The following is a 25808-nucleotide window of genomic DNA, read 5'->3' as shown; positions in this document are numbered from 1 at the left end:
TAAAGTTACATTCACCTTCAGAAAGGGAAATTCTCTCAAAGATGAGGGGGATGAGTGCTTGGGGAAGCTGAAAGGGAAGAAAAATCAAGAGAGTCAAAACTGTCCAAGAGATGCTTGGAGGTTATTTAAAAAACACAGTAATAAAAGCTCAGCTGGAATGTGGTTCCCACAGGTTAGAAAAAGGCAGCACCTGAGATCCAAAAGAAAGCCACCATGGTTAACAAGAGAGGTTGAGGAAATTATCAGAAAAAAGAAAATGTCTTTTAGAAAATGGAAATCCAGTTTGACTGATGAAGAATATGAGAGGGAACACAAATGGTGGCAAAAGAGAAGCAAGAGAAGCAAGTTTTTGCCACTAACCTGTAAGGGAGGCAAAAAAGGATTATGAGGAACGCATGGCTGCGAACATCAAGACCAGCAACAAACAGTTCTTCAAGTACATCAAAAGCAGGAAGCCAGCAAGGGAAGCGGTAGGCCCGTTAGATGACAAAGGAACAAAGGGTGTGCTAAAAGATGGCAGGGAGATTGCAGAGAAGCTGAATGAATTCCTTTGCATCTGTCTTCACCCAAGAGGAGGTGAGGGAACATTCCCATGCGCCTGAACCAGAGCTTCTTTAGGAGGTGAATCCGAGGAACTAGCGAAGATAGTTGTAAACAAAGGAAGAAGTTCTTGGCAGCGGCATTGATAAAACTAAATATTACCAAATCCCTGGCCTAGATTGCATTTCACCCAAGAGTTCTTACCAAGAGCTCAAGCATGAAATTGCTGATCTTCTCACATTAATATGCAACTTATCCCTGAAATCAGGCTCCATCCCACAAGAAGAGACTGAGAAGATGACCAATGCCACACCAATCTTTAAGAAAGGATCTAGGGGGAACCCAGGAAATTACAGGCCAGTCAGTTTTGACATCTGTTCCCTGAGTAGAATTAGGTGAGAATCTACTCATTAAAAGATAAAATTATAAAACATGTAGCCAGAAAAGCAAGGCCTGGGCTGAGAAAGAGTCATCCAGCATGGCTTTTTGCAGAAGGCAAATCCTGTCTTACAAACTTACTAGAGAGTTTCTTTGAGGGGTGTAAACAGGCATGTGAGGACGAGGGGTGAACCAGTGGACATTGTCTACTTGGATTTCCAAAAGGAGCTTTTGACAAGAAGTTCCTCACCTCAGAGACACTGCTTGAGAAAAAACTCAGCAATGAAGGAATAAGAGGAGAAGTCACTCCTATGGATTAAAAACTGGGCTTGAGCAACAGGAAGCTTGAAAAGAGAGAAAAGAGTATAAATGGGAAGTTCTCACAATGGAGAGATGTCGGGAGTGAAGATTGTCCCCAAGCGATCCGTTTTGGGACCAGTGCTACTTTAACCTATTCATAAAATGACCTGGAAGTAGGGGTGGGTAAGCGTGGTGGCCAAGTTTGCAGATGATACCCAAATTATGGTAGGGTGGTGAGAACCACAAAAGGATTGCGAAAGAGAGAGCTCCAAGCCCGGTTACCTTGATAAATTAGGGTGAGTGGGCTCCAGGAAATGGCAAAAGATACACAGTTCAATGTAGCAAAATGTAAAGTGAGTGCACATAGGGGCAAAAAAATCCAAACTTCACATAATATCCGCTACAGGGGTCAGTGCTATCAGTCACAGACCAGGAGGAAGGGATTTAGGCTGTCTTAGTTGATAGTTCCCGTAGAATGTCAACTCAATGCATGGCAGCTGTGAAAAAAAGGAGCAGAAACTCTATGCACTGGGATCATTAGAAAAGGAATTGAGAATAAAACTGGTAAAAGATTGTCATGCCCTTATATACAGCAGTGGTGCTGACCAAGCACTTGGGAGTACTCGTGTCCAGTTCACCTGGTCGCCACATCTCAAAAAAAGGATATTGAGGAGATAGAAAAAAGTGCAGATTACGAAGGGCAACAAGGGGATGATTGAGGGACTGGAGCACCTTCCCCTATGAGGGAGAGGCTTTGCGAAGCGTTTGGGACTCTTTAGTTTGGAGAGGAGGCGGCTGAGGGGGGATATGATTGAAGTCTACAAAAAATTATGCATGGGGTAGAAAATGTTGACAGAGAGAAATTTTTCTCTCTTTCTCACAATACTAGAAACCAGGGGGCACTTCATTGAAAATGCTGGAGGGGAAGAATTAGGACTAATAAAAGGGGAAACAGCTTTCTTCAATGCCAACGTGGCGATTGGTGTTTGGAATATGCTGCCACTAGAGGTGGTGATGGCTACTAACCTGGATAACTTTAAAAGGGGCTTGGACAGATTTATGGAGGAGAAGTTGATTTATGGCTACCAATCTTGATCCTCCTTGATCTGAGATTGCAAATGCCTTAACAGACCAGGTGATCGGGAGCAACAGCCGCAGAAGTCCATTGCTTTCACATCCTACATGTGAGCTCCCAAAGGCACCTGGTGGGCCACTGCGAGTAGCAGAGAGCTGGACTAGATGGACTTTGGTCTGATCCAGCTGGCTTGTTCTTATGTTCTTATGTTCTATGTTCATAACATTTCTTCCTCCTTAGTAAGCTTCAATTTTAAAGCACCAGGGTTTCAGGGATTTTCTCCAACCTATCATTATTAATTTAATTATCAGTGTGTACAAAATGCTGTCAAGTTGAGCCAACTTATAGCAACATTAGGGTTTTCAAGGTTAGAGACTAACAGACGTGGTTTGTCATAGCCTGCCTTCACTTACAACCCTGGTATTCCTTGATAGTTTCCCACTCATGTTCTATCCAAGTTCAACCCTGTTGGTTTCTGAGATCTGATAAGATCAGGCAGTAGAGGTAATGAAACAGAGTTGATCCACTATTGCCCCATTTTCATGTGCTCTGAATGCAACTTTAGCTCAAACTAAATGACTCTCAGAGAAACTTCATTGTAAAATGACATGATTTTATATGGAGATCAGAATAATATGAGAAGGTTCACATTTAATATTAAGTTAGATTTTAGTATGTTTGCAATATTTTACCACACAAATAGGTTTGTTATGGTAACTGATGAGCGCAACATGCTAGTTAATCTAAAGAAAGAGAAAAAGGTTTGCCTTAAAAAAAATGGATGTTAACATTTAGCATTCCTCCCTTTCAAGTACTTTTTTCCCTGAAAAGTTACTGAAATAGTCTTGAAAGTACTGCCATTAAAGGAGGATCTGCTAACTGCCCTGGAGGGTTTTGATGCTTAGGTGTTCGGATATGCTGTCAGTGCTGTGCCCTTGACCTGTCCAAAAGTTCTCAAAAAGTTTGAAACCCTTTATCATGACTTTCTATTATTTGGTCAGGAAGGCAGCATCACCCCATGATGCTTGTCAGTCCTTTATAGTTTAGCCATTCAGATAGAGACAATGAAATGTAAAGTTCAGAGGGAGTTTGAAACAGTCTTTGTTGGAATTCTTTTTAGCCCAAAGGCTAAAACTGAGTAACACCTCAGTTGTTTATGAGACCTATTTCTTTCTCAAAGAAGCAAAATGCTAATGGACAGCAAATGAATATATGAAGAGAACAAGGGATTTTTTTCCCTCTATGAGGTTTTGATTTAAAAAAAATAATCCTCTATCCTATAAAACACATGGGCTTGTTTCAATAAAGTTTTTCTGCAGAAGAATTTCTATCCATGAAGCACAACTTAATTACTTCTCCCATTACAGCCCATTTGGACATCAGAAAGAGGCAAAAGGTGAAAAAAGTTATACTTCATGGGGTGCAAATTATTCTTTCTGTGGAAACACTCTTTATGCTTCAACCTATGAATTATATGTTATTTAAGGTTTTACTGACAATTGTATTGTTCAGGTTTTTTATTATTAGATAGATGCCTCCAGTACTCTTGAACAGAATGGTGGCATATAAATTAAAATTTTATGAAGTCGATATTATTAATGAACCTTATAATATAGACAAATTTGATATTAAAAATTATACATAACATAAATGCAAATTTGCTTTCCTGTTCGGTTAGTCTTTCCACCCCTTGGAACAGTGTTTCATTCGAATGGCAACAGATTATAGGTAGTAAATCATAAATATTACACTTGTCATGATTATCCTGAACTGTCTGTGTAATGGTTAGCACTTCAGTCCACAGCAAGAAGGTGAATGGCCCTTGTTTTATTTCATCCCAAGTTTTAAAAAGTGAACCATGTGAACCAGACCTGATTCCTTTGTATGGCAGGAGACAAGGCAGCCAAGGCTGTTCCTGCCCATTTCTTCTATCTGTTTTCTCCAAAGCCGTGTTCTCCCTATCTGACAAGAGGGGGAGATGTTTAATGTCTAAGGCGATCCTAATAGTCAGTTATAACTTGGTATGTTCTCCCCATAATATTTACTGCAACAGACCTAAAGTTGTCCCATTGTGTACAGCATGAGCCTGACAACAACTTTTGTTAAATTTGCTTTTCATTATCCTAGAAATTTAAAGAAGCCTTTTTGGTTGTTGCATTTAACCACTCTTGACAAATGGGAGTGCAGACATGGACACTAGAATATTGTTTAGAAGAAGGAGAGTTTGGATTTATACCCTACCTCTCTCTCCTGTTAGGCGACTCAAGGTGGCTTACAAGCTCCTTCCATTCCTCTCCCCACAACAGACACCTTGTGAAATAGATGGGGCTGAGAGAGTTCTGAGAGAACTGTGACTAGCCCAAGGTCACCCAGCAGAAATGTAGGTGTATGGAAACATATCTGGTTCACCAGATAAGCCTCTCAAGTTGTGGAGTGGGGAATCAAACCCAGTTCTCCAGATTAGAATCCACCTGCTCTTAACCATTATACCACGCTGGCTCTCCAGGAAAACTTCCACTTAGGCCAGTGTCATTGTCCTGGCAAAGGTAACATTTACTGATTTGGGTATTAACTGAGGACTACTGCCCACACCACACTTCCCTATTATATTGCCAAGCACATCTATAAAAGAAGCCAAAGAACTATTTAGTTCCTGAACTGCCAGAGCCTGCTACCATTAAAGCTAGCCACCTCTGAGTTAAATCATGATCGTGCTCCCAAGATACCCCCTCTCTCTTTTCTCCCTCCAGAGGTTTTGATGACCCTAATCAGGGTACAAAGGGGGTGGGACCAACATGAAAACAGCCTCTGTCTTTTTCACATGTATGTGGGCAGAAGGTGCTACATGCAATTCTTGCAATATGCTCAACTGTCATTTTGTCTAAAAGGGGCAATGAGTGTATTTTAAGCCTCAGTACACAAGTGTTATTCTACACATCCTGCTCCTTTCAGGCAAAATTATGATCATACATATCAAGAGGATTACATAATATGACTTCTCCTTACACAGGTGAAATCATGTTAAAGGGGCTAAAGTTTAATACTAATATGGTTTTTAAATTTTCTGTGGTTTGAAGGACAAAACCATAGGAACAAGATAAGTCACATACAGATTGGGCACAGCATCATAAGGATACCTTTGTTTATGGTAGGGGCCTTCTGCTGCCTGTGTAGAGGACATATCCCATGTGGATGCAATTATAATGTCCTTTTAGTATTGCAATTATAATGGCCTTTTAGTATTGCCAAAATGGCCTGATGCTTTATCGCCAAGAAGAGTGAAGCCTGTCTTACCTGAATTGAGAAGCTGCTGATCAATCGAGCCCCTTCTCTTTCATACATCACAGAATGTTAGCACACATCAAATACAGCAATATCACTGTGCATTTACCTCTTGCAAATGACAGGGAAGTGGATTTGCATTATAACATCAGCTTATTCCAGCAGAGTCACAATTTTCTCCCTTTCTTCTCAGGAGGGATGAACACATTTGGCACTTTAAGATTATATGTTGCAAATATATGACTGGAAAGTAATCCATGAATGTTGCTTTTTTGGAGGAAGTGGCATTCCTATAGAGTGTTTACCTTCAAGACTGTTATTTTGCTCCAGGCCTTAACTCTAACCTGTAACATTCTTTTTTTAAAAAAATAAGTATGTGAAGATAACAGCCCTGTTGACAGGTTGTGATAATAGGGCTTTAGGGCTTATTATCTTCAGAAGGTACTAATCCTGTTAGTGTACAGATTAAAGGTTTGGAGAAAATTGATAAATCACACAAGATACAAATCTGAAGGCTGTACATTTTTATAGAGCTCTGGCTTGCTGTTTGGTGAACATGTAGTGATGGAAAAAAAAGAAATGGCAGGCCTGCTCTTTATTCATAGCAGGGTTCTGGCTGCCCAGCACATTTTCTTGGAAGGATGTCCTATTGATTTTAGTTGAACTTACCTTTGTGCAAATGATTGTGGTTAGGATCACAACTAGGCCCTAAGGCTTTGTCTGTCAAAAATACAGCAGCACACTCACTGCAGATGTAAGACCACAACATGTATCCTTTTATGATGGGAACATAATACTCTCTGACTTTCCCCATTTACCAGAGACAGTCCTTATTTTCTGAAACCTGTAAATCACTGACTGATTTGTTTATCCCTATTTTTGTGTTCTGGGCTGCCATGTTAATTTTTTGTTAGTGTGGCTTGCAAGAATTGTACTTTCATCAGGGTTTAATATTTTCCCAGTGATTTTATGATTTAAATATCCAAGTGAGGGAATGGATGGGTTTTGTCTCTAGAAACTAATATTTAATAAGGACAAGTATCATAGAGATTCCATTAAGCAATATATTTGTCATTTGTTATGGAGTGAGAAAAAAATGCAAGGAAGGGAAAAACACCCTTAAACCACTTCAGATGACTATCACATATTAAGTCATATCTAATTCTGAAGTGGCTATATGGTGTGGTTTAACAGATCTGCTAAAGGTAGGGGAAGATGGGGAGGATTTCTATACAAACCTGAAGAAGGTCCTAAATGTGCAGGAAAATCTTAAATAAAAACATTAAAACTCCCCCAAATAATAGAAACAATGTCTATATCATTAAGAAAGGAAAGCCCACTGAGTCACCATTTTGAAGGTTGCCAGCCAGCCATAACAATATAGCTGAGAATTTTAAGACTTGGTTTTTGTAAAGGAAAGCTATGGGAGGGAGCTTGGATAGACTTGAATGTCAAAACAGCCCACGGAAGTGTTCTGTCCCCCCTGTTATCATGTTCCCTGAGGGAGAAAGACTCACCAGGGCAGACCAAGCAGCAACCATTAGACATACCAGTCACACCACTCAGCCCAATCTAGTGGCCACCATGCAACTTGGCCCAGATTGGCGTCAGTCACCATGCAATTAGAAATAGCTTGGTGGTGGCTACTGTGAAGCTTAGTCCAGCCTGGTGCTGCAACCAGCCAATGCACAACCAGGCCAAGCCTGATGCCACTGCTAGCCACCACACAGCTAGGCCCAGTCAGTCAGTGGAAGCCAATGTATAGCTCAGTCAGAGTTTTCCAGGGAGATGCTTCCAGAAGAAGTAAAGCAAGAAAAACTGAAGAAAGATGAGTGGATAAAGGCAGGTTGACTGCAGATAAGGAACCAAAGGATGGAAGGGGCAGGCACACCAGGCACCACTTGTATGGGTCATGTGTGAGGTGCATTTGTCCACTCGCCCCTCCCTCTTACTCAGCAAGGAGTTGGGGCAGTTGCTGCCAGACTGTGGCTCATCCCAGGCCAGAATGGCGGAGCAAGTGGGCAGGCCACCTCTTTGCAATGCCAGTCCATGGGCGGCCCCAAAAAGCCATGCTGCAGCTGCAGTGTCAGTAGGGGAGCAGGGTGCCCAGCCTCATTCTCTGAATTGTTCACCCTGCCTGGCTCTGCTGGTTTTTGCCTGCTCCCCCCCATTTCTGATGCTGCCATCTGTCTTTTCTGCTGCTTGCCATCCATTCATCGGCTGTCCCTCCCAACTACCGCTAATGTTGCCCAACTGCCTCTCTGGCTTCCTTCCTTCCTTCCTTCCTTCCTTCCTTCCTTCCTTCCTTCCTTCCTTCCTTCCTTCCTTCCTTCCTTCCTTCCTTAGCACAGTGTTTGTCTGAATTTTCTTTTTCTTTCATTTTAACTTTAGAAAATAAATTGTGTATATTTATGGTTTTAAAATATAAAATATGTTAATACTATACAATGCTTACATATATTTTATGTATTTCTGAGTTTCTAGATGTTTTCTGTGCCATTTGCTGGCCTTCACATGTCATCTGTAAAACTCCCAAAAGATTCCCATTTAATTTCTTATGTTGACCCACAATATATCAAAACGGTGATAGGGAAAATCGCAATGTCCAAACTATTTATCCAAACTATTTGTTCCAACAGCTTACGGTATATTTTTTAAAATACAGACAACCGATACAATTAAATTGATTAAAAAGTAATTTACAACAGTCAGTAATAAATAATTCTACACAGCCCAAGCAGTTATGGTTACTAATTCTGGGTTGGGAAACTCCTGGGCAGTTTCTGCACAGCCAGGCTTGCGGGCTTGCATCGGCATGATTGATACCGATGCAAGCCCTGAGGCTGTTTGCATGAACGGCCCCACAGGCTGCATGGCTGGCAGAGCCGTGCAGCCCCCCAAACAGCTGCCTACCTTTTCCCTGCCTTCCGTCGCTCTGAGTAGGTCAGGGGACATGCCCCCTGGCCAGAGCAACGGCTGAAGCAATGGAGGCAAGGAGGCATGTCCCCTTCCCTCCTCAAAGCGTCGCTGGCTTCCACCCACTGCTGTTCGCTTCCAATGGCGTATTCCAAAAAACTCGCCCCCTGAGCGTCTTTGTGCCACTTCAGGGGAGCCTCCTGTGCGAACAGTGCCCCAGGGACCTTTTTTTCCTGTCCCTGGAGTGCTGTTGTTTCCCTGTGCGGAAACCGCCTTGGAGATTTGGGAGTGAAGCCTGAGTTGGGGACAGGAGGTAATTCAGCAGGAGTTTAATACCATAGGGTTTACCCTCCAACACTGTCTTAGGGGGATTCGACACAAGCAAAATATAATGGATTAAGGAGTGTGAAAAAAGCATGATGGGAGAAAAGTTCTGCCAGAACTTGCCCCCAAATGCTTCTAACCCATTTTATTTTGCTGATCATGGGTTAAATGAAAGTTGTTAAATTAACAACTTTCCCCCTTTAACCTAGGTTTCACACTCTTCCTACTTGCCTGTGTGAACTACAGCAAATAAAAATGTCCAGCATTATGGTAGATTCTGTAGGCAGCTGCCATTAAAGTGGATGCTCTAGGTGGCCACCATTTTTTGCTGGTATGTTTGTGGGGGATTCTCAGGTGGAGGGATTCTTGAGTGGGGGATTCTCGGACACCTGTTTCACAGGGAAACAAAGCATTGCCTGTACAAAACACCCTGCATCCTGTCGCCAGGCTCCCAGTGATCCTGGATGGCACCTATACCTGCCATGTGAACAGCAAGACAGGCAACACGGATTCATTTAACCTGTTCGTGTTGCCTGTGCAGAAAGGGCCATGTTCTCCAGAACAATTGATGCCTATAGTCTGGAGATCAGTTGTAATTCTAGGATATCTCCATGCCTCACCAGGAGGTAGGCAATCCTAGGTAGAAGCATCTTCCTATATTGAGATAGTAATGGAAAACTGCCTATTCCACAGCTGTTAAAGGCAGGGAATATATATGGAAGGAACACCAATACATTTCAGCTGAGTGTAAGCTTTGTTCAGGCACAAATTCTCTGGCAGTCTTGGGCAGGTCATTTTCTCTGAGCCTTAGTTTCTCCCCCTCTACAATAAGAAAATCAACAAGCTGCCTGACAGAATTGTTGAAAGGATGAATGAGTTAATTACTTTGAAGTACTCTGCAGGCTAAATGTTGTTTTTAGAGCTGATTGATAATAAAATACAACAATTAGTTCTGGCTTTCGTCTTTGATTTGTTTCAGCTGTAAAATTTGGAAGAATGTCCAAAAAGCAGAGGGACAGTCTATATGCTGAGGTACAGAAGCATCAACAGCGACTGCAGGAGCAACGGCAGCAGCAGAGCGGCGAAGCTGAAGCCCTCGCCCGTGTCTACAGTAACAGCATCAGCAATGGCCTGAGCAACCTGAACAATGAAACTGGTGGCACTTATTCCAATGGGCATGTCATTGATCTGCCCAAGTCTGAGGGTTATTACAATGTGGATTCTGCACAGCCCTCCCCAGATCAATCTGGCTTAGACATGACTGGAATCAAGCAGATCAAACAGGAACCTATCTATGACCTCACTTCTGTACCAAACTTGTTTACCTATAGCTCTTGCAACAATGGGCAATTAGCTCCAGGGATAACTATGGCAGAAATAGGTAAGACAAAACCTGTATTTAACATTCAGTTTATCTTTTGTAATAATGACATGTATATATAATTATATTTCTATTTCAGCATATGTGGAACTGCTAAGTTCCACTGGGAAATTATTGGTCTGGGCTGAGTTTGTTGTGGGTTCTGTTGCCAGAATTCCAAAATGTTTACATTTCTTAAATAGAACAATTCATGATCTGATTATAAAGCTGCAATGCCAACACTACTGATGAATAAATCAAGTGATAATTACAAAATAGGGAGCGTGTATCAAACGAGCTCATTAACAGAAGGGTTTAATGATCTTTTTGACAACTATACACATGCTTGTCAACAAAGAGATCTGAAGGTGGATTGTTAAGAGAACTAACTTGAATATAATTACAGTACACAACTGCACTGTGTGATCTTGCATTGATCATTCTGGCTTTATAGGAACAAAATTGCTCTCGATCTGAAATAGATGGGGTCATACTGTCATGTAAACTTTGAAGATATGGATACATGTGTTGCAATGCACTTTTTCAGCTGTGACTCATATAATGGACAACATAACCAGTTGCCCCATATAGTAAATAACGTCCTGTTACGTTTGCAGTAAGATGAAGTTTCTAACTACAATAAGCAGTCAATCATCAATGGTTTTTTCTTTCAGCCAGTATGTTGATATTCTGTGACAAAGTTTCTCTAACTTTTTCACTTAACAGACTTACTTTATCCTCTGGCCTTCCAAATCCATAAATACCAGCAGTTTTTCAGGTGAGGACTCAACCAGATGTGGTGTGCAAGATCAGGCAGTATTAGGATCACCTGTTTTCTTTTTACTACTTAACAATCCTATGAAGCTGTTTTGAAGATTGGGGAAGCAGCATCAGGCCATGTCTCTTTCTGTCATTTGCCTAGTGTAAATATATACCCTAGCTCAAGCTGCAACCATCTCTGGCAATGACAGGAGAGGCAGCCAGAGTATCATTGTCTCCCCCCACCCCCCCACCCCCAGCCCACAAAGCTAACTGCAGACTTGGACAGGGAAATTTTATTTTGAAAAGTTAGCACAGAGGTGGTGGGTATTAAGTAATCCTTCTCCTATTTTCTTGACCTTTAATGAAAAAGAGAGCTCTCCGACATATTTTGTATGTAGTGTTTGAAGATTCTAAAATATGGGAATGTGTCAAGAAATTTTCAACCCTCTGAAAATTATGCATACAGAAACATCATTTGAAACAAAGCAGCCATCTTCTTACATGGACTGTGGGCCGAGATGCTCCTTTACCTGGCACCTTCAATCAACAACAACAACCACCTTTATTAGGCATTTAAAATAGGCTCTAGAGCGTTACCAGACATTTATGAAGTACAAATCAAGAGTACATTCAAAATGCAGACAGAAAGACTGTATATAGCAGTATACATTACTTAGAGTACCTTCAATCCACATGATTCTGGGCTGATGCATGAAAGATGGTCTTCCTGCCATAGGAGCCTCTTCTTTCTTGGAACTTTGTGGCCTGCTCCAGGCATCCCACTCCACAATCTAAGAATGTATGCTTTAAAAAGAATAAGTTTAGTAATTTTTAAGTCTATTGAAGGCTTGAGATGGAGTTTCTGCAAAAGAATGCATATTTATTGTTGGAGTACTCTGCAATGGAGATGGAGTACTCTGCGAAAGAATGCATATTTATTGTTCAGAAAAATTCCTTAACCACATTTTTTTAAATAGCTGAAGATAGAGCATGTATTGCAATATAAATCTAAACCCATCTAAAGTTTCATAACAAAAGCAAATATAAATGCCTAAACAAATACATATTCTCCTGACAACATAACAAATTTTTATAGTTTTTTAAAAAGATGTAATGCACACTGGCCAGTGAGATAATTCTACAACCATGGTGCTACCACTGACAAGCCTATGTCCTGTGCAAAGGTAGATTTTACCTTCTCCAGGGAATTGACTATGTCAGGGAATGAAAAGGCACATGTTGAAGTAAAAAAAAACAATGAGATCTAATTCAGTAAGCCAATGTGTGCAAATGTTCACTGCAGGAAACAATTTACCACTTGGTCACTTCTATATATGCATCAGTAAGCATTGAACAATGCAAAATATATAACTATAGTTACGCTTATAAACCTATATTTTTGTGCAAACAAAGCTACTGTACAGAACAGGACTGAAATTCTAGTTGTTTTCTTTCTCCTATGCCTATGGTCAGAACATGAAGCAATTGCTTCATGAATGCAAGAAATACTTCACATTTAGAAGCTGTAAACAGGGAGCTTAGTAAACTCAAACATTGCCATCTTTCTAGCACCTCATAAGTGTGTGAAAACTGAGACCATTGTGCATAGAAGATAAAAAGTCTGACTGAATGTGCTTCTGTTAGAAAAAAAAATGCTCGTAGGAAAGTAGTTGTCAGAAAAGTTCTTACACTGTAATTTTCTCCCTAACACCTAATTCTCTTTGGGGGAATAAAAATTGTTGTAGAATCCAAATCTCAGAGAGAACTATGCATTTGCATACAAAAAATGCCATTTTTTGGAGTTGACTTTTTTTATGTACCGAAAAATTTTCTGCTCCAGTATATTCTGCAGGGAATCTTTGAGGGGCTGTGAGGATGGGCAGTTTTATAAGTTAGAGGCACCAAATTTGCAGCACAGCTGCTGGTTCTCCTTAGTTTGGTAAAGTTTGACATGGATTTTTATAGGCTGCCCAAATGGAGGAAAAACAAAAGCCAATAAAATTATCAAACTCAAGGGTTTTTCTGAGAGTCACTAGCTGCTACACGGCCCTCTGAGAGCCTCACAAAGTTTTCCCACAGTCAGTAATGAATCTTTGTCAGACTGGAAATCTCAAAGAGAAAATATTTCCCACTATAGCTGATGGGGGGGGGGAGGGGAGGAATGCCTTTAGAGGGCAGCTTTTAAAAGGTAGATGAACCAAATTTGCAGCTTAACTGCTGGTGAGTCTCAGAAGAACCCCCAATTTTGATAAAAATTGTGTCAGAGGGCAAAATTGTATTGGTCTTCCCACTTTTTGGTCTATTTGATCTAATCTAGTTCCCCAGATAAACCTTTACAGCTCAAGTGGCAACTGGAAATCAAACTCAGTTCTCCAGATTAGAGTACACTTGCTCTTAACCATTATGCCACTGCTCGTTTTAATCTTGTTTTAATATATATGAGATATCTCTAGCTCTGGAGTAAATAGGCAACTTGTGCCTTGAATAACTCTACAACAAAGGAAAGTTTAGCAGGTGCCATTTTTTTACAGCTTCCTATTTATTATGGAGAATTTCTTTGTGGCCTAAAGATACTAGAAATTTTCCCAAAAACTGCAGTATATTTGGTATGAATTAGGATTTCACTACCTTTACAACATATACACACTTACATATTGATTTCATTTGGAATTAAATTGCTGTGCTTCCCTTCAATGTAGCCTGAGAACTGTTGCTGGAACCTAGTGAAATACATAATCGTCTATTCTCAGAGCTCTTCTTCCCAAAATTTCCCTGGGAGAACCATGCCCCTTTTTATATCGGCATGCCATTCAGCCATTCACGTAGGGTCCACAACCTTGCCTGACCTACCCAATGAAGGAGCTGTCCTGAAAATTGGGTTGCTTCACTATGTATTGTACAGTTACCTCTAAAAACGTTTCGTTTTCTATCTGCCCAAAAGTACAAAATTAAAATTCACTCCGTAAACTTTTAAAATGCATTCTTGTAAAATTTTACCACATTGGAAGAAAGTAGGAAAGTCCATAAACATTCAGGCCACTGTTTTAGATTTATTTCCAAATGTCTAATTTAAATAAACTTTTTAATAGATCTCTGTTCCACATATACCTTGTTCCAATGTCTTGTTTGTCTTTACCTGCAACTAATTTCTAAGATGCTTTTTAATTCCACTCAACTATATTTATATGGATCAATGTTGCCATCTAGTGAGTAATTCAACTATTGCCATAATCTGCGTCCTATATAGAAGGGTTTTGTTTTGCTTGCTGCCAAGTCACAGCCAACAAGTCATAATTGTATTGAGTTTTCAAGGCAAGAGACATTCAGAGGTGGTTCGCCATGGCCTTCCTCTGTGCAGTAATCCTGGTATTCATTGGTGATCTCCCATTCAAATGCTTTACTCTGTTCCACAAAGATGATCGTACGGTCAGTTGAGGTGCAGCGCTTAAGAAAATTGTGTGCTTTTGCATTAGAATATAGTCCTGAATGAATATGAGAATTATCATTCATTTTTACGTTTTGCCTTTATCAAAACCATTATTTTGTGCATTTATGAATGTGGTACTTTGATACAAGAGCATTTATAGTTAATTGAATGGTATATCAGGGCTACATAGGCACTAGGACCCAAGCAGAACATTCTACAACAAAGAAGGTCCAGCATGCTTTGTTTTGTGGCAGAGGAATATGCAATACTACTATCATCTTTTTGTGGAACAGAATATTACCAGGGGTGACCCTACATAGTTTCTTAGATTGTCCTAGCCTAGTCTATCCAGGTCAGGGCAGAAGCTATTTAGGTATTATTTATTTAATGAGCATCTAAAAGTTCCAATCATTATTATTTTAGCCAAATGGCAAGTCAGAGGGTTCAGAGTTTTATTTAAAAAACTGAACTATTTCAGCTGTATCATTCAGGGTATAGAAAGTCTTGCAAGGAAATAAAATAATAAAGAGAAGACTGTGCAGAGATCTTGTTGGAAGGATAGCACTAGTGTCAATGTCAGTAAGTCAATTAAAGGGTTTTTTAAATCAGCCAATTCGGGTTTTTTGTGGTTGTTCAGCCAATTACGATAGGTTATTTCAAGTCTTTGTCATATTATAAAAACTTGGTATGAAAACCTATTCCAACATTTCATCCAAATAAAAATGGGCAATATCAGAACTAACTGTGGGAAAATTTAAATGCATACTTTTAAATTTCTATAGAAGAAATAAAAAACTGTATAACTATTCAGGAGAAAGGTTTTGAATTTAGTAAAAACACAGTATAATCCAAAGGACCAGGGTATGGGGAAGTCTGCTCCACAGCCCATTCTTGGATCTGTTCTTGTTCTTTGGCTTTTTCTGATTTAAAAAAATATATATCTGTCCATTTCAGTTGAAAGCAAAAGAATAACAGCACAGATTACAATGTTAATGTGGGAAGTAATGCAATCATTATGGAATTTGTTATAAAATTGTGTGCTGCTATACATCCCCCAAAGGAGATTTACAATATCTGTCAAAAAACCCTGTCATCTCTGTAGTGGTTAGACTGTTTGAATAGGATCTGGATGACCTGGGTTCATCTGTCATGAAGCTCTCCTAGTTACCTGGGATAGAAGTGTTCACTTAACCTAAAAGCATTTACTGTTGAACTTTTAATGCAGCATAGGTTTAATAAGAAAATAATTGTTGCATATAATTCACTTTTTTCAAAAATTCTCATTCCTTCCATCCTTCATTTCCTCCTGTGGTGTTAATATTGCCAGAAATTTTACATCTCTTGAGGGTAGGGAGTATAGTGAATACCTCATGGTGGTGGCGGGGGGGGGGGGGGAGAAGCACAAAGCAGGTGAAAAGATAAAAGGTACGGAGTTATCATGATGCACAAAGACAAATGACTGTGTGGTTTGCGATTAAGAGGAAAAGAGTTTTAAGAACGAATGTGTTAAAAAGAAAACACAAATCTAAAATTGTAACATAGATTACTTTTCTCTGTCATCACAGCCCTCATGAGTGAAAACATCAAACTGGCCCTCAAAGTTCCTTTACTTGGGCTTCCCTGTTATAAATTGATCCAGTTTATATATCAAAACATGGGCCATCTAATAAAGTCACCACCAAGCTGATGAATGATGGCCCTTGGAACTGTCCCTAATGGAGTTTTAATCAATCCACACAAGCGCCAAAGCCTTTCAAATAGCATGCTTTCTGTTTAAAGCAATGCTTGAATGTTCATGGGGCAGGAAGAAATCATCTGAAGGGTTTTTTCTGGTTTATACTGCTTAATTTTAAGTGCAAAAGTTTGGGTAGGAGGTTATTTTCATTTGAAAGTATTTCTAGGAAGCAGTCAGGATAATTATCCATGATCTAGTATGGCTGCCAAATAGATTCGTGCATCTATTATGGATGCCAAACTCCAGATGGGATCTAAAGATCCCGCGGAATTACAGCTGATCTCCAAACTACAGAGATCAGTCCTGGAGAAAATGGATATTTGGGGGATGGACTTTATGGCATTGTATCCCACTAAGGTCCCTGTACTCCCCAGACTAAATTTCCAAGAGTTTCCCAACCTGGATTTGGAAATTGTCCCCTCCCCTTGAAGTGACCAAGGGAGACCTGGCAACCCTATCCACTACTGTAATAAGAATGGATATGCAAAAAGTGTAAGCCAGGGGTCTGCAACCTGCAGCTCTCCAGATGTTCATGGACTACAAATCCCATCAACACCTGCCAGCATGGCCAATTGTAGTCCATGAACATCTGGAGAGCTGCAGGTTGCAGACCCCTGGTGTAAGGCAAACCCAAGCGAACCAGCCTCCATCATCTTAGCCTTTTATGGGAGGGATACATGTTTCTGCAGCAATATTTATATTTTATTTGTCTATTTGAATGTTTTAACCTGCCTTTCTTCGCACAATGTAAGCTGAAAAGGATTGCAGTGTAAAATTAAAAAGAAAAACATTATAGCTAACAATATATTTTTAATTATGAGAATAATCCAAAGGGTAGGGAAGGGGGTCAAGCAGATGGTAACAAAGATGGAGGTTAAGAGCTCGTGTATCTAATCTGGAGGAGCCAGGTTTGATTCCCAGCTCTGCCGCCTGAGCGGTGGAGGCTTATCTGGGGAATTCAGATTAGCCTGTACACTCCCACACATGCCAGCTGGGTGACCTTGGGCTAGTCACAGCTTCTCGGAGCTCTCTCAGCCCCACCCACCTCACAGGGTGTTTGTTGTGAGGGGGGAAGGGCAAGGAGATTGTAAGCCCCTTTGAGTCTCCTGCAGGAGAGGAAGGGAGGATATAAATCCAAACTCTTCTTCTTCTTCTTCTTCTTACATATATCATACACATATTTCTCAAGACAGCAAAAATAAATAGTGTTTTTATGAACAGCTTTTAACAATCCATAGCATTTATTAATCCTTGTATTTTCTAATATATCTTTATTTGATGGTTTAGATTTAATATCAGTAAAATTTATTTGATATTATTCAGAGCAGTGGGGTTGCGCCCATGAAATAGGGGGGCGTACGATGCCCCGGGCGGAGCAGTGGCCAGTACATTGAGGGGGTGTGATGTTCCGGGGGCGTTCTGGGTCAGATGATGCTGCGGCAGGGGCGCAGGGTGCACGCACTCCCCGGGTGCGATTTCCCCTCACTCCCCTGATTCAGAGCTATCTTTGATTTCAGATGTTCCAGTTAATTGTTGACTATATTAAGAACAAGTTTTCTTTCTTCAGGCTTGACAGTTTGTCGAGATACAATATTATTGCCTTTGTAACCTGAAAGAAGACCCTTGCAATGGTATAGCTACATAGCCTTCTCCACATGAGCAAATCCCAGACACTGGAGTCTAGGAGTCTTTTAGTTTTTGTATACAAAAACACAGCTTAGGTTTAATATAATGACCAAAGCATCTTTTTTGATCTAACAAAAGGTACTGAGCAGAAATGGGGAAATCTAGACAATTCAAGATTCAAAACTCAATGGATAAATAATCCTAAATATGAATGCCTTCAAAAGACAATTTTAAGCAATATAAGAGTAGTGAGACTACCTTACTAAAGGAATTAGGCTGTGCCATCCAGAGATGTTTTGAAATGCAAACAACGTAATTATTTAACAATGTATAGAGGGCACAGCCTGATTCCTGTAGGAAAGCCTTGGACAGAACCATTCTTACAAATACTACTGTCTATTTCCATTCCTGCATAGAAGCCACTGCTGCCAAAAATTTAGTGACAGCCAAAGTAATACGTGGATTGGAATCAATGAGCAAGAATGGCATGGAAACAAGAAAAACCTTGAAGACTATCCCCAGTTGTCTCCACAGATCTCTCAGTCAGCACATAATTGAAGAAGATATGGGACAAAGTTTCAAGTGCCCCAGACCCACTTGCACCTAATCTTTCTAATCAGGGTACTACCCAGAATCTACTCACCAGAAGAAAAGCACTCCAATATTTTGGAACAAACACTGATAAAGATGAAATAAAATAGTAAGAGAGGCACAGTACCAAAAAACAGTATGTAGAATAGTCTTTGAGCACTGCCAAGAGCCAAGTGATGGTCTAGTTCCTCCAGAGCTCTGTTTCGGGATAGTCTAACAGCCTGTCAGCTAATAGACAGGAAGAACAAAGGGGACAATCCTAAAAAAAAGTTTGGATTCATGATTGGACCACCAATGCATATAACAAACATAGAAAAAAAGGAAATTATTAATAATTTCAGAAAATAAAACTTTCAAATAAAATTGAAAAGAAAGCTTCCAAGCTTGGCATTCCTCTGATTCAAAGCCCAGTTCCAACCCGAGAACCACAGAAGCAACACAATGAGGAGCTCCATTGATTTTCTGAAGAATCTCAAAAAATTGACCAATTGAACTATCCACTCCAGTATAATCCAAATAGCCATACCATATAAAAGTTCTAGAGACCTGAATTGCTAATGGACATGCTGACCCTCAGCTGAGAAAAAGTGCAACGAAGAACTGCCAAAGAGCTGATCACTAATAGGAGAGCACACTCTCTATGGACTTTTCCTGAGAGAGAAGCTTGAAAAATAATATCTATATCAGGTCTTCAAACTGTGGCCCTCCAGATGTTCATGGACTACAATTCCCATCAGCCCCTGCCAGCATGGCCAAGTAGTAGGGCTCATGGGACTTGTAGTCTATGAACATCTGGAGGGCCATAGTTTGAAGACCCCTGATCTATATAGTGAAACTAGGACATGTGCTCAACTGGCTGATTATTCAACTTCCAGGAGAGCTGCTTGGGCCAAGAAGATCTCAATATGATCATCAATTTACATTTTTCACAATTTATCACCATGCTGTCCCTGATGCAATAATTCTGAAATGCCTATAGTGATGTATGCTGACCCATCAGTGATCTAGCATTGTCTACATAGAGTAATAATGGGAATGTAGCCAAAATCATGTTTCTCTGGCTTGATACCAAATACATTTCCCTGTAGCCATGACTGCATAATGTTTTGGGATTTAGGGGAATTGCCCCTGGTTCTTATCTTTGTCTTAGAATTACATTGCTAATTTGAGATGACTCAGACATTCTTAAATTTCTTTCGAAAGGGGGCAAGGGGGAGAAGAAAATGGCTGAAGGGGAGCTTGGGTGACTACATGAGGGCTTGGATAAAGGCCAGGTCTTTGATGGGAGGAAGAAATGAAGACTGTTTCAATGTGATAGCGTGCTCAAGGGAAGCTGGCTCAGAAGTGGATAAAAAAACATTGTGGTAAAAGTGCTCTGGAAAACAGTGGAGGAAAAATGAAAGGAAAACCAAATGGAGGAAAACATGGAGAATTCAAAGAAAAATGTATTATATGGTGGCTTTTGTAGGCAGCTTGTGTGGAGAAGACCAATAATGATAATATTTAATATTGATAACTACTTTTCACAATGTTTGGAGAACCTGTTTAGTACAGTGGTTAAGAGTGTCAGACAAGGATTTAGAATGCCTAGGTTCAAATCCCCACTCTTTCTTCAGAAGCTTGCTGGTGATCTTGGACCAATCATACACCTTCAGCCTAACTTACCCAGTAGGGTTTTTGTGAGAAACACAGAGAGCAGGAAACAGACATAAGCCACTGTTGGTTTCTATTGGTGAGAAAGGCATGGTATAATGCAATTAAGTAAGTACATACTATGTGAGTGTTCTATATAATACTTGCCTTCATATAAGATCTAATAGAGATAAACAGCACCCAGCTTTCAAAGGATACCTTCTGTGTCAGATAGACAAAACAAAAATGATTACAAGGCCATCCCATCCTACCCCATAATTAACATATTCTGCAACACTATCACAAAAGACTACCCAACAAATCTGAACAAATCATTTCTCAGGGTAAAATTCCGAAGAAACAATTAAAAATTTGAATTGTTACAGATTCAGATTGTTGCAGATTCAAAGTATTACAGATTTCAAAAAATCCAGTAGATGTGAAAACCCAAGAAAATAACTGCATGCATCAGAAATGTTCCTACCTAAAGGCACAAAATTCTACTTTATAGTTTCCTTCTTGCTGTGACCTTGTGACTTGCATGTCTAACAACATGAAAAGTTCATTTCTCAGTGAGCTACAGGATAAAGTATCTAGAATGTTCATTAAAGGTCAAAAGAAGCAATAGAAGCTGAACAAAATCTCTGGCCACAGAACTCAGTTCACAAGCAAATAAATCTTTAAATCTGATAAATGCTAATATTGCAAGTAACAAGGGAATGAAAACACTAAAGCTGGAACTCTATCAACATCTTGCACTATGAGTCCTTGGAATGACAAAAAGAGTGTTGTTCAAAGTTAGATTAGACAAAGACGACTGTTTAAAAACCCAAATAGGAATCATGTTGGCTTAATTATATGATGGATACTGTAAGAATGGGGAATTGACCCCTTGTTCATATAGTTATGTGATGTAGCAAAGTGATGTAAAATTGTTGAAACTATTTGAGTTTCTTTCCCTGCAATTTCATTTCAAATATTTGGTAAAAGGATTGTTAACTCTAGGTTGGAAAATTCCTGTAGATTTGGGGGTGGAGCCTGTGAGGAGCAGAGTTGGTGCAGGGGAGGGTCATCAGGGGGTATAACACCATACAGTCCACCCTTCAAAGTAGCCATTTTCTCCAGGGAAACCAATCTCTGTGGTAATTCCAAGAGATCTCCAGATATCACCAAGAGATCTTCCTGTCTAGTTTTTCAAAGTGATACAAAGAACTCCAAGTTTTGTTGCAAATTCTCTTAGCGAAATGGAAAATTTAATTCAGAATAATTATCTCATTTGTTTCTCAATCCCTGTCAAATCTTCCCAAGCTGATATTGGATTGATTCCAAACCCATAAATGTATGAGGAAATCATGGCAACATGACAGGTCACCAATTATTTATGTCCCTAAAGAACGCCTTTCTGTTCCTAATTCTATGTTTGTTTGTTTGTTTGTTCCACTTTTATACCGCCCTCCCCCTCAGGGCTCAGGGCGGTTTACAACATAATTACAGGCAAGTGGATAAACAGGATAAAATGCTAAAAATTAATACCAGTTAAAATGCAGCTCTCCAAATCCATAAATATTTAAAACAAATGGCATTCAACCATTAACTCCTCTAACTCTGAGAGGGGAACAGCGGATCTCAGTTGTTAATGGGCACCTATCAGCAGCCGGCCTCCCCAAAAGCCCGGCAGAATAACTCGGTCTTACAGGCCCTGTGGAATTCATTTAGGTCCCTTGAGGGCCCGGACAACTGGAGGAAGAACATTCCACCAGGCAGGGAGCCAGGGCCGTAAAAGCCCTGACAATAGCCCCTAGTGAAAACCAACACATCATAGAGAGGGCAGGGATCTCCAATGGAATTAGCCTCTGCCAAAATCTACAGAGACCAACGTGGGACATATGGGGCTAGACGGTCCCTGAGGTACGAAGGTCCCAGACTGCATAAGGCCTTAAAGGTTAACACCAATACCTTGAAGATGATTCGGAATTCGGAATGTTGTGTAACATGCATTCAATGAAGCCTGAAGCTAGCTCATATTAAGTGCTAATATTAAACTCTTATTAAGTGCTATAATATTTCTTATGTTTTTTAAACAAAATGCATGTAAAGAAATGGCCAGAAAACGTATGCCCCAGCATTAAGGCAAGGGTCAAATTCAAGTAGCAAACAACATGTCTTGCAAGCCTTCTTGACATTATATTTCACATCAGGGGTCTCCAAACTACAGGCCACATCTACTACAAACTACAAACACATCTGGCCCACTACAAGGTTTTTTATGACAAGCTGACTTCTCCCCCAACATCTCCACTGGGAGGGATAGGAAGGTGAAGAACAGATGAGACCAGGGAGCAGCAGAAATGGTGGCAGGAGTGGGCAGCCACTTTTGGGGGGCTCTTCCTTCTTGAGCTGTGAGGAGGCTGCCTTTGCCAGCTTATGGTCGAAGCTGAAGCCAGCACTTGGCATGCACATTGCCCCCCTCCTTAAAAAGTCAAGAGGTGGCAAAGAAGGAGGGAAGTGGGTGCCAAGTGAGAAAACTTCCTTTTATAGAGCCTGAGGGGGAATACTGGCATGCCAGCTAGGGCTTTGCACTGGCATAATGCCCATTGGGCAAGGTGGGCAGCTGCCCAGGGCATCACCTTGTGGGGGGCATCAAAATGCTGGGTTCGTTTTTGGGTATTTTAGTGGTTTTCAATTTGTGGCCTGCAGGGGGCGCAGGTTTTAGGCTAGCGGCACCAAAATTTCAGCGTATCATCAGGAGACTGTCCTTATGCTACCCCCCAAGTTTGGTGAGGTTTGGTTCAGGGAGTCCAAAGTTATGGACTCCCAAAGGATGCCCCTATCCCCCATTGTTTCCAATGGGAGCTAATAGGAGATGGGGGCTACAGTTTTTGAGGGTCCATAACTTTGGCCCCCCTGAACCAAACTGCACCAAACTTGGGGGGTATAATTAGGGCAGTCTCCTGATGAGATCCTGAAAGCTTTGAGACTGTGCCTTCAGAAATGTGCCCCCCACAGCCTGCAACCCCCATTGACAGCAATGCAGAAAACTCAACGCAGAACAAAGATTCTTGGGCATATTTCTAGGATGTTCCTGCAGGGGGGTGCATTTTTGGATGTATCGGTACCAAAATTTCAGGGTATCATCTGGAGGTGATGGCACCCCCCAAGTTTGGTGCAGTTTGGTTCAGGGGGGGGGCAAAGTTATGGACCCTCAAAACTGTAGCCCCCATCTCCTATTAGCTACCACTGGAAACAATGGGGGATGGGGAGTCCATAACTTTGGACTCCTTGAACCAAACCTCACCAAACTTGGGGAGTAGCATAAGGACAGTCTCCTGATGATATGCTGAAATGTTGGTGCTGATATGTCTAAAAATGCACCCCATGCAGGCACCAATGTCCTAGTGCAAAAACAATTTGGTCGTGGTGGAGTGGCTGCCCATGCGGGGGGGGGGGCATCCAACTCAGGTTTTGCCCAGGGCTACAGTTTGCCCAGGGCTGCCTCGTTACACCCCTGGGGCTTTGTCTGGGACTGCTCAGTGCAGGGCTATCATGTCCGCACACACACTCTCCCTCGCTCTCTCCCTCCATCCACATATAGGCAGATCCACATGCAGGCAGGCAAATTTGCTTGTGGTGTGTCCTTTTCCTGCTGTCTTGCATGAGTTCATCTCCAAAACATAAATATGTTTTTGTTCCATCACTTACTCTGAACATAGTGCAAACCTTCTTTCCTGGCCCTACTGCAAAGAGCAAATGCTAGAGAGAGTAAGTGTAACCTCTGCTTGTGGGTTCTGTGAGGCAGAACTTGGAAGGAGTTTGCAACAACTAAATTTTAAACAAAATGATTTACTTTCTTTAACATATGACACTTATCAAACATTAACATTTAACTTAACACTCCAAGGTCCTGTGCAAGTTTCATTCCAAGACCTTCTAATTACAGCCTGATAATGCCAAGTCCATTCTTCCTGCTGGTGGTTGGCTCATGAAGACTTGGTGAACTGGATTCAAGATGATGAAGGTCCCCAAAAGAACTGTCACCAATTACATACACAAAAACCCTGAAACAATAAATTCTAACATTTACAATATAGCAAAAATAAACAACTCACTTCCCACTAGTTCCCAACAACATTGCAGTTTACCCTAAACAACGTGTTAAAGGCTTATAAAAATCAATCAAGGTCCCAGCCTGGTAGCCTTGCTTCCTCCAACTTCATGAGTTCTGCAGCCTTCTGCTTCTTTTGAAACTCCACCCCTTTCTGGGTCATCCCATTCTTAACATAGGGGTTACATAAGCAGACTTTTAATACCAAGCATTTTCAAGCGCAATGAGGCTGAAAGTTTTGAGTCACTTCCTGGTGGAATGTGGTTAGTGTGTGGAAGGGTGATCCTGGAAGCATCTTGTTGGGGTTTTTTTTTCTGTTTTAGTTATTATGGTTGTGGAAGAGTTTAGCTGAGAATGAGTTATTCTAGGAATGCACATAAGGTAATTAGAGAAATATTTCACACAAGATATGCAGTCTTTCTACAGTATGTGCAATTTCTGTGTTGGGGGGCGGGGGGTCCATCCTGTTTCTTGTAATTATACATGTGCATATTTCTGTCCGCTATGAAGTATTTGCTTTCTGTTGCCTTTGGAGTATACACAGTTCTGATATGTGACGGTGCTTCTGGAGTTTATTCTGTAGTCCTGTGAGAAAGCTTCGAGAAATAACATCAGTGCAAAAGCAGCTTTTGTTCTTTCTTTATAATGGAACCACAATGTCTTCTACTAATTACAGCTTTTCCGAACAAATTGAATTAGAAAAATAATCAAATACAACAGCATTTGCAAGACTCAGGCCTTCCAAGGGCTACTTGTTTTTGATTTTACAGTTAAGTAATTGATTATTTTGTCAGAGCATTTGCTGTTTGACATTTTACTCATTACGTATCGTTTCTCAATTTAAGCACGGCATTGTTTCTTTATAATTGTCATTTTTTTGTGCTGAATTATACCCGTACTGAATACAAAAAAGATTTATGTTTTATTTGTTCATTTATTTTATAAAACTGATTTTTTTAGCCCATAAAATATACAATGGCCTTTGTACTGAAAAGTTTGAAGACCCCACTTTTACATGAATAAGATTTTACAAAAATTAGAGTTGCCAGGTTCCAGGTGGAGCCTGGAGATTTCTTGGAATTACAACTGATTACAAAGTTTGATTTTCATTAGAACCTGCTGAAACCTCTCTCTTCCCTAGGCCTACCAACCTGCAGGTAGTGATTAGAGATCTCCTTCTATTACAACAGATCTCCAGGTGACAGAATAATTTCAACTTAAGAAAATGTCTACTTTGGAAGGTGGATTCTGTGGCATTATACTCCATTAAAGACCCTACTTGAACCCCACCTTCTTCAAGTTCCACCCCTAATTCTCCATGTATTTTCCAACCTGGAAATAGCAACCCTACTTGTCCCCATACCCAACTTTCCCCAGGTTCTCCTTTCAAATCTCCAGGAATTTCCTAACCTAATTTGGCAAAATACTATATATCAGTAATGGCAAACCTTTTTGAGACCGAGTGCCCAAATTGCAACCCAAACCCCACTTATTTATCACAAAGTGCCAACCCGGCAATTTAACCTGAATGCTGAGGTTTTAGTTTAGAAAAAACCGGTTGGCTCCCTTTTCCTCCACCCCACCCGCTCGAACAGGGGCCAGCCTGCTCTAGCCTCCAGCAAGTCCCATGCACACCACTCTGTGCCTCTCTAGCATCTCTGCCTCCTATGCCCCCCCCCCGCAATCTGGCATCAGCCACCTGGAGCACAGGCACCAGGCCTGCCAGCCGAGTCCTCCCTGCTCACCACAGCGCGCGCA

The 25808-nt window shown here is 40.8% G+C and overlaps 1 protein-coding gene across 2 annotated transcripts in view; it reads left to right on the top strand.

The window, feature by feature from the left end:
• RORB (RAR related orphan receptor B) overlaps positions 1-25808 on the top strand; it is a 179017-nt gene that overhangs the window by 123925 nt on the left and 29284 nt on the right. For both annotated transcript variants that reach the window (XM_048504725.1, XM_048504726.1), the window contains one exon: positions 9795-10196. In XM_048504725.1, coding sequence (XP_048360682.1) covers positions 9795-10196 — 402 coding nt within the window. The remainder of the gene's footprint in view (positions 1-9794; positions 10197-25808) is intronic.

Source organism: Sphaerodactylus townsendi, linkage group LG07 (assembly GCF_021028975.2).
Source record: "Sphaerodactylus townsendi isolate TG3544 linkage group LG07, MPM_Stown_v2.3, whole genome shotgun sequence".
Lineage (NCBI taxonomy): Eukaryota > Metazoa > Chordata > Lepidosauria > Squamata > Sphaerodactylidae > Sphaerodactylus > Sphaerodactylus townsendi.
This window is presented reverse-complemented; position numbering and strand designations above follow the sequence as displayed.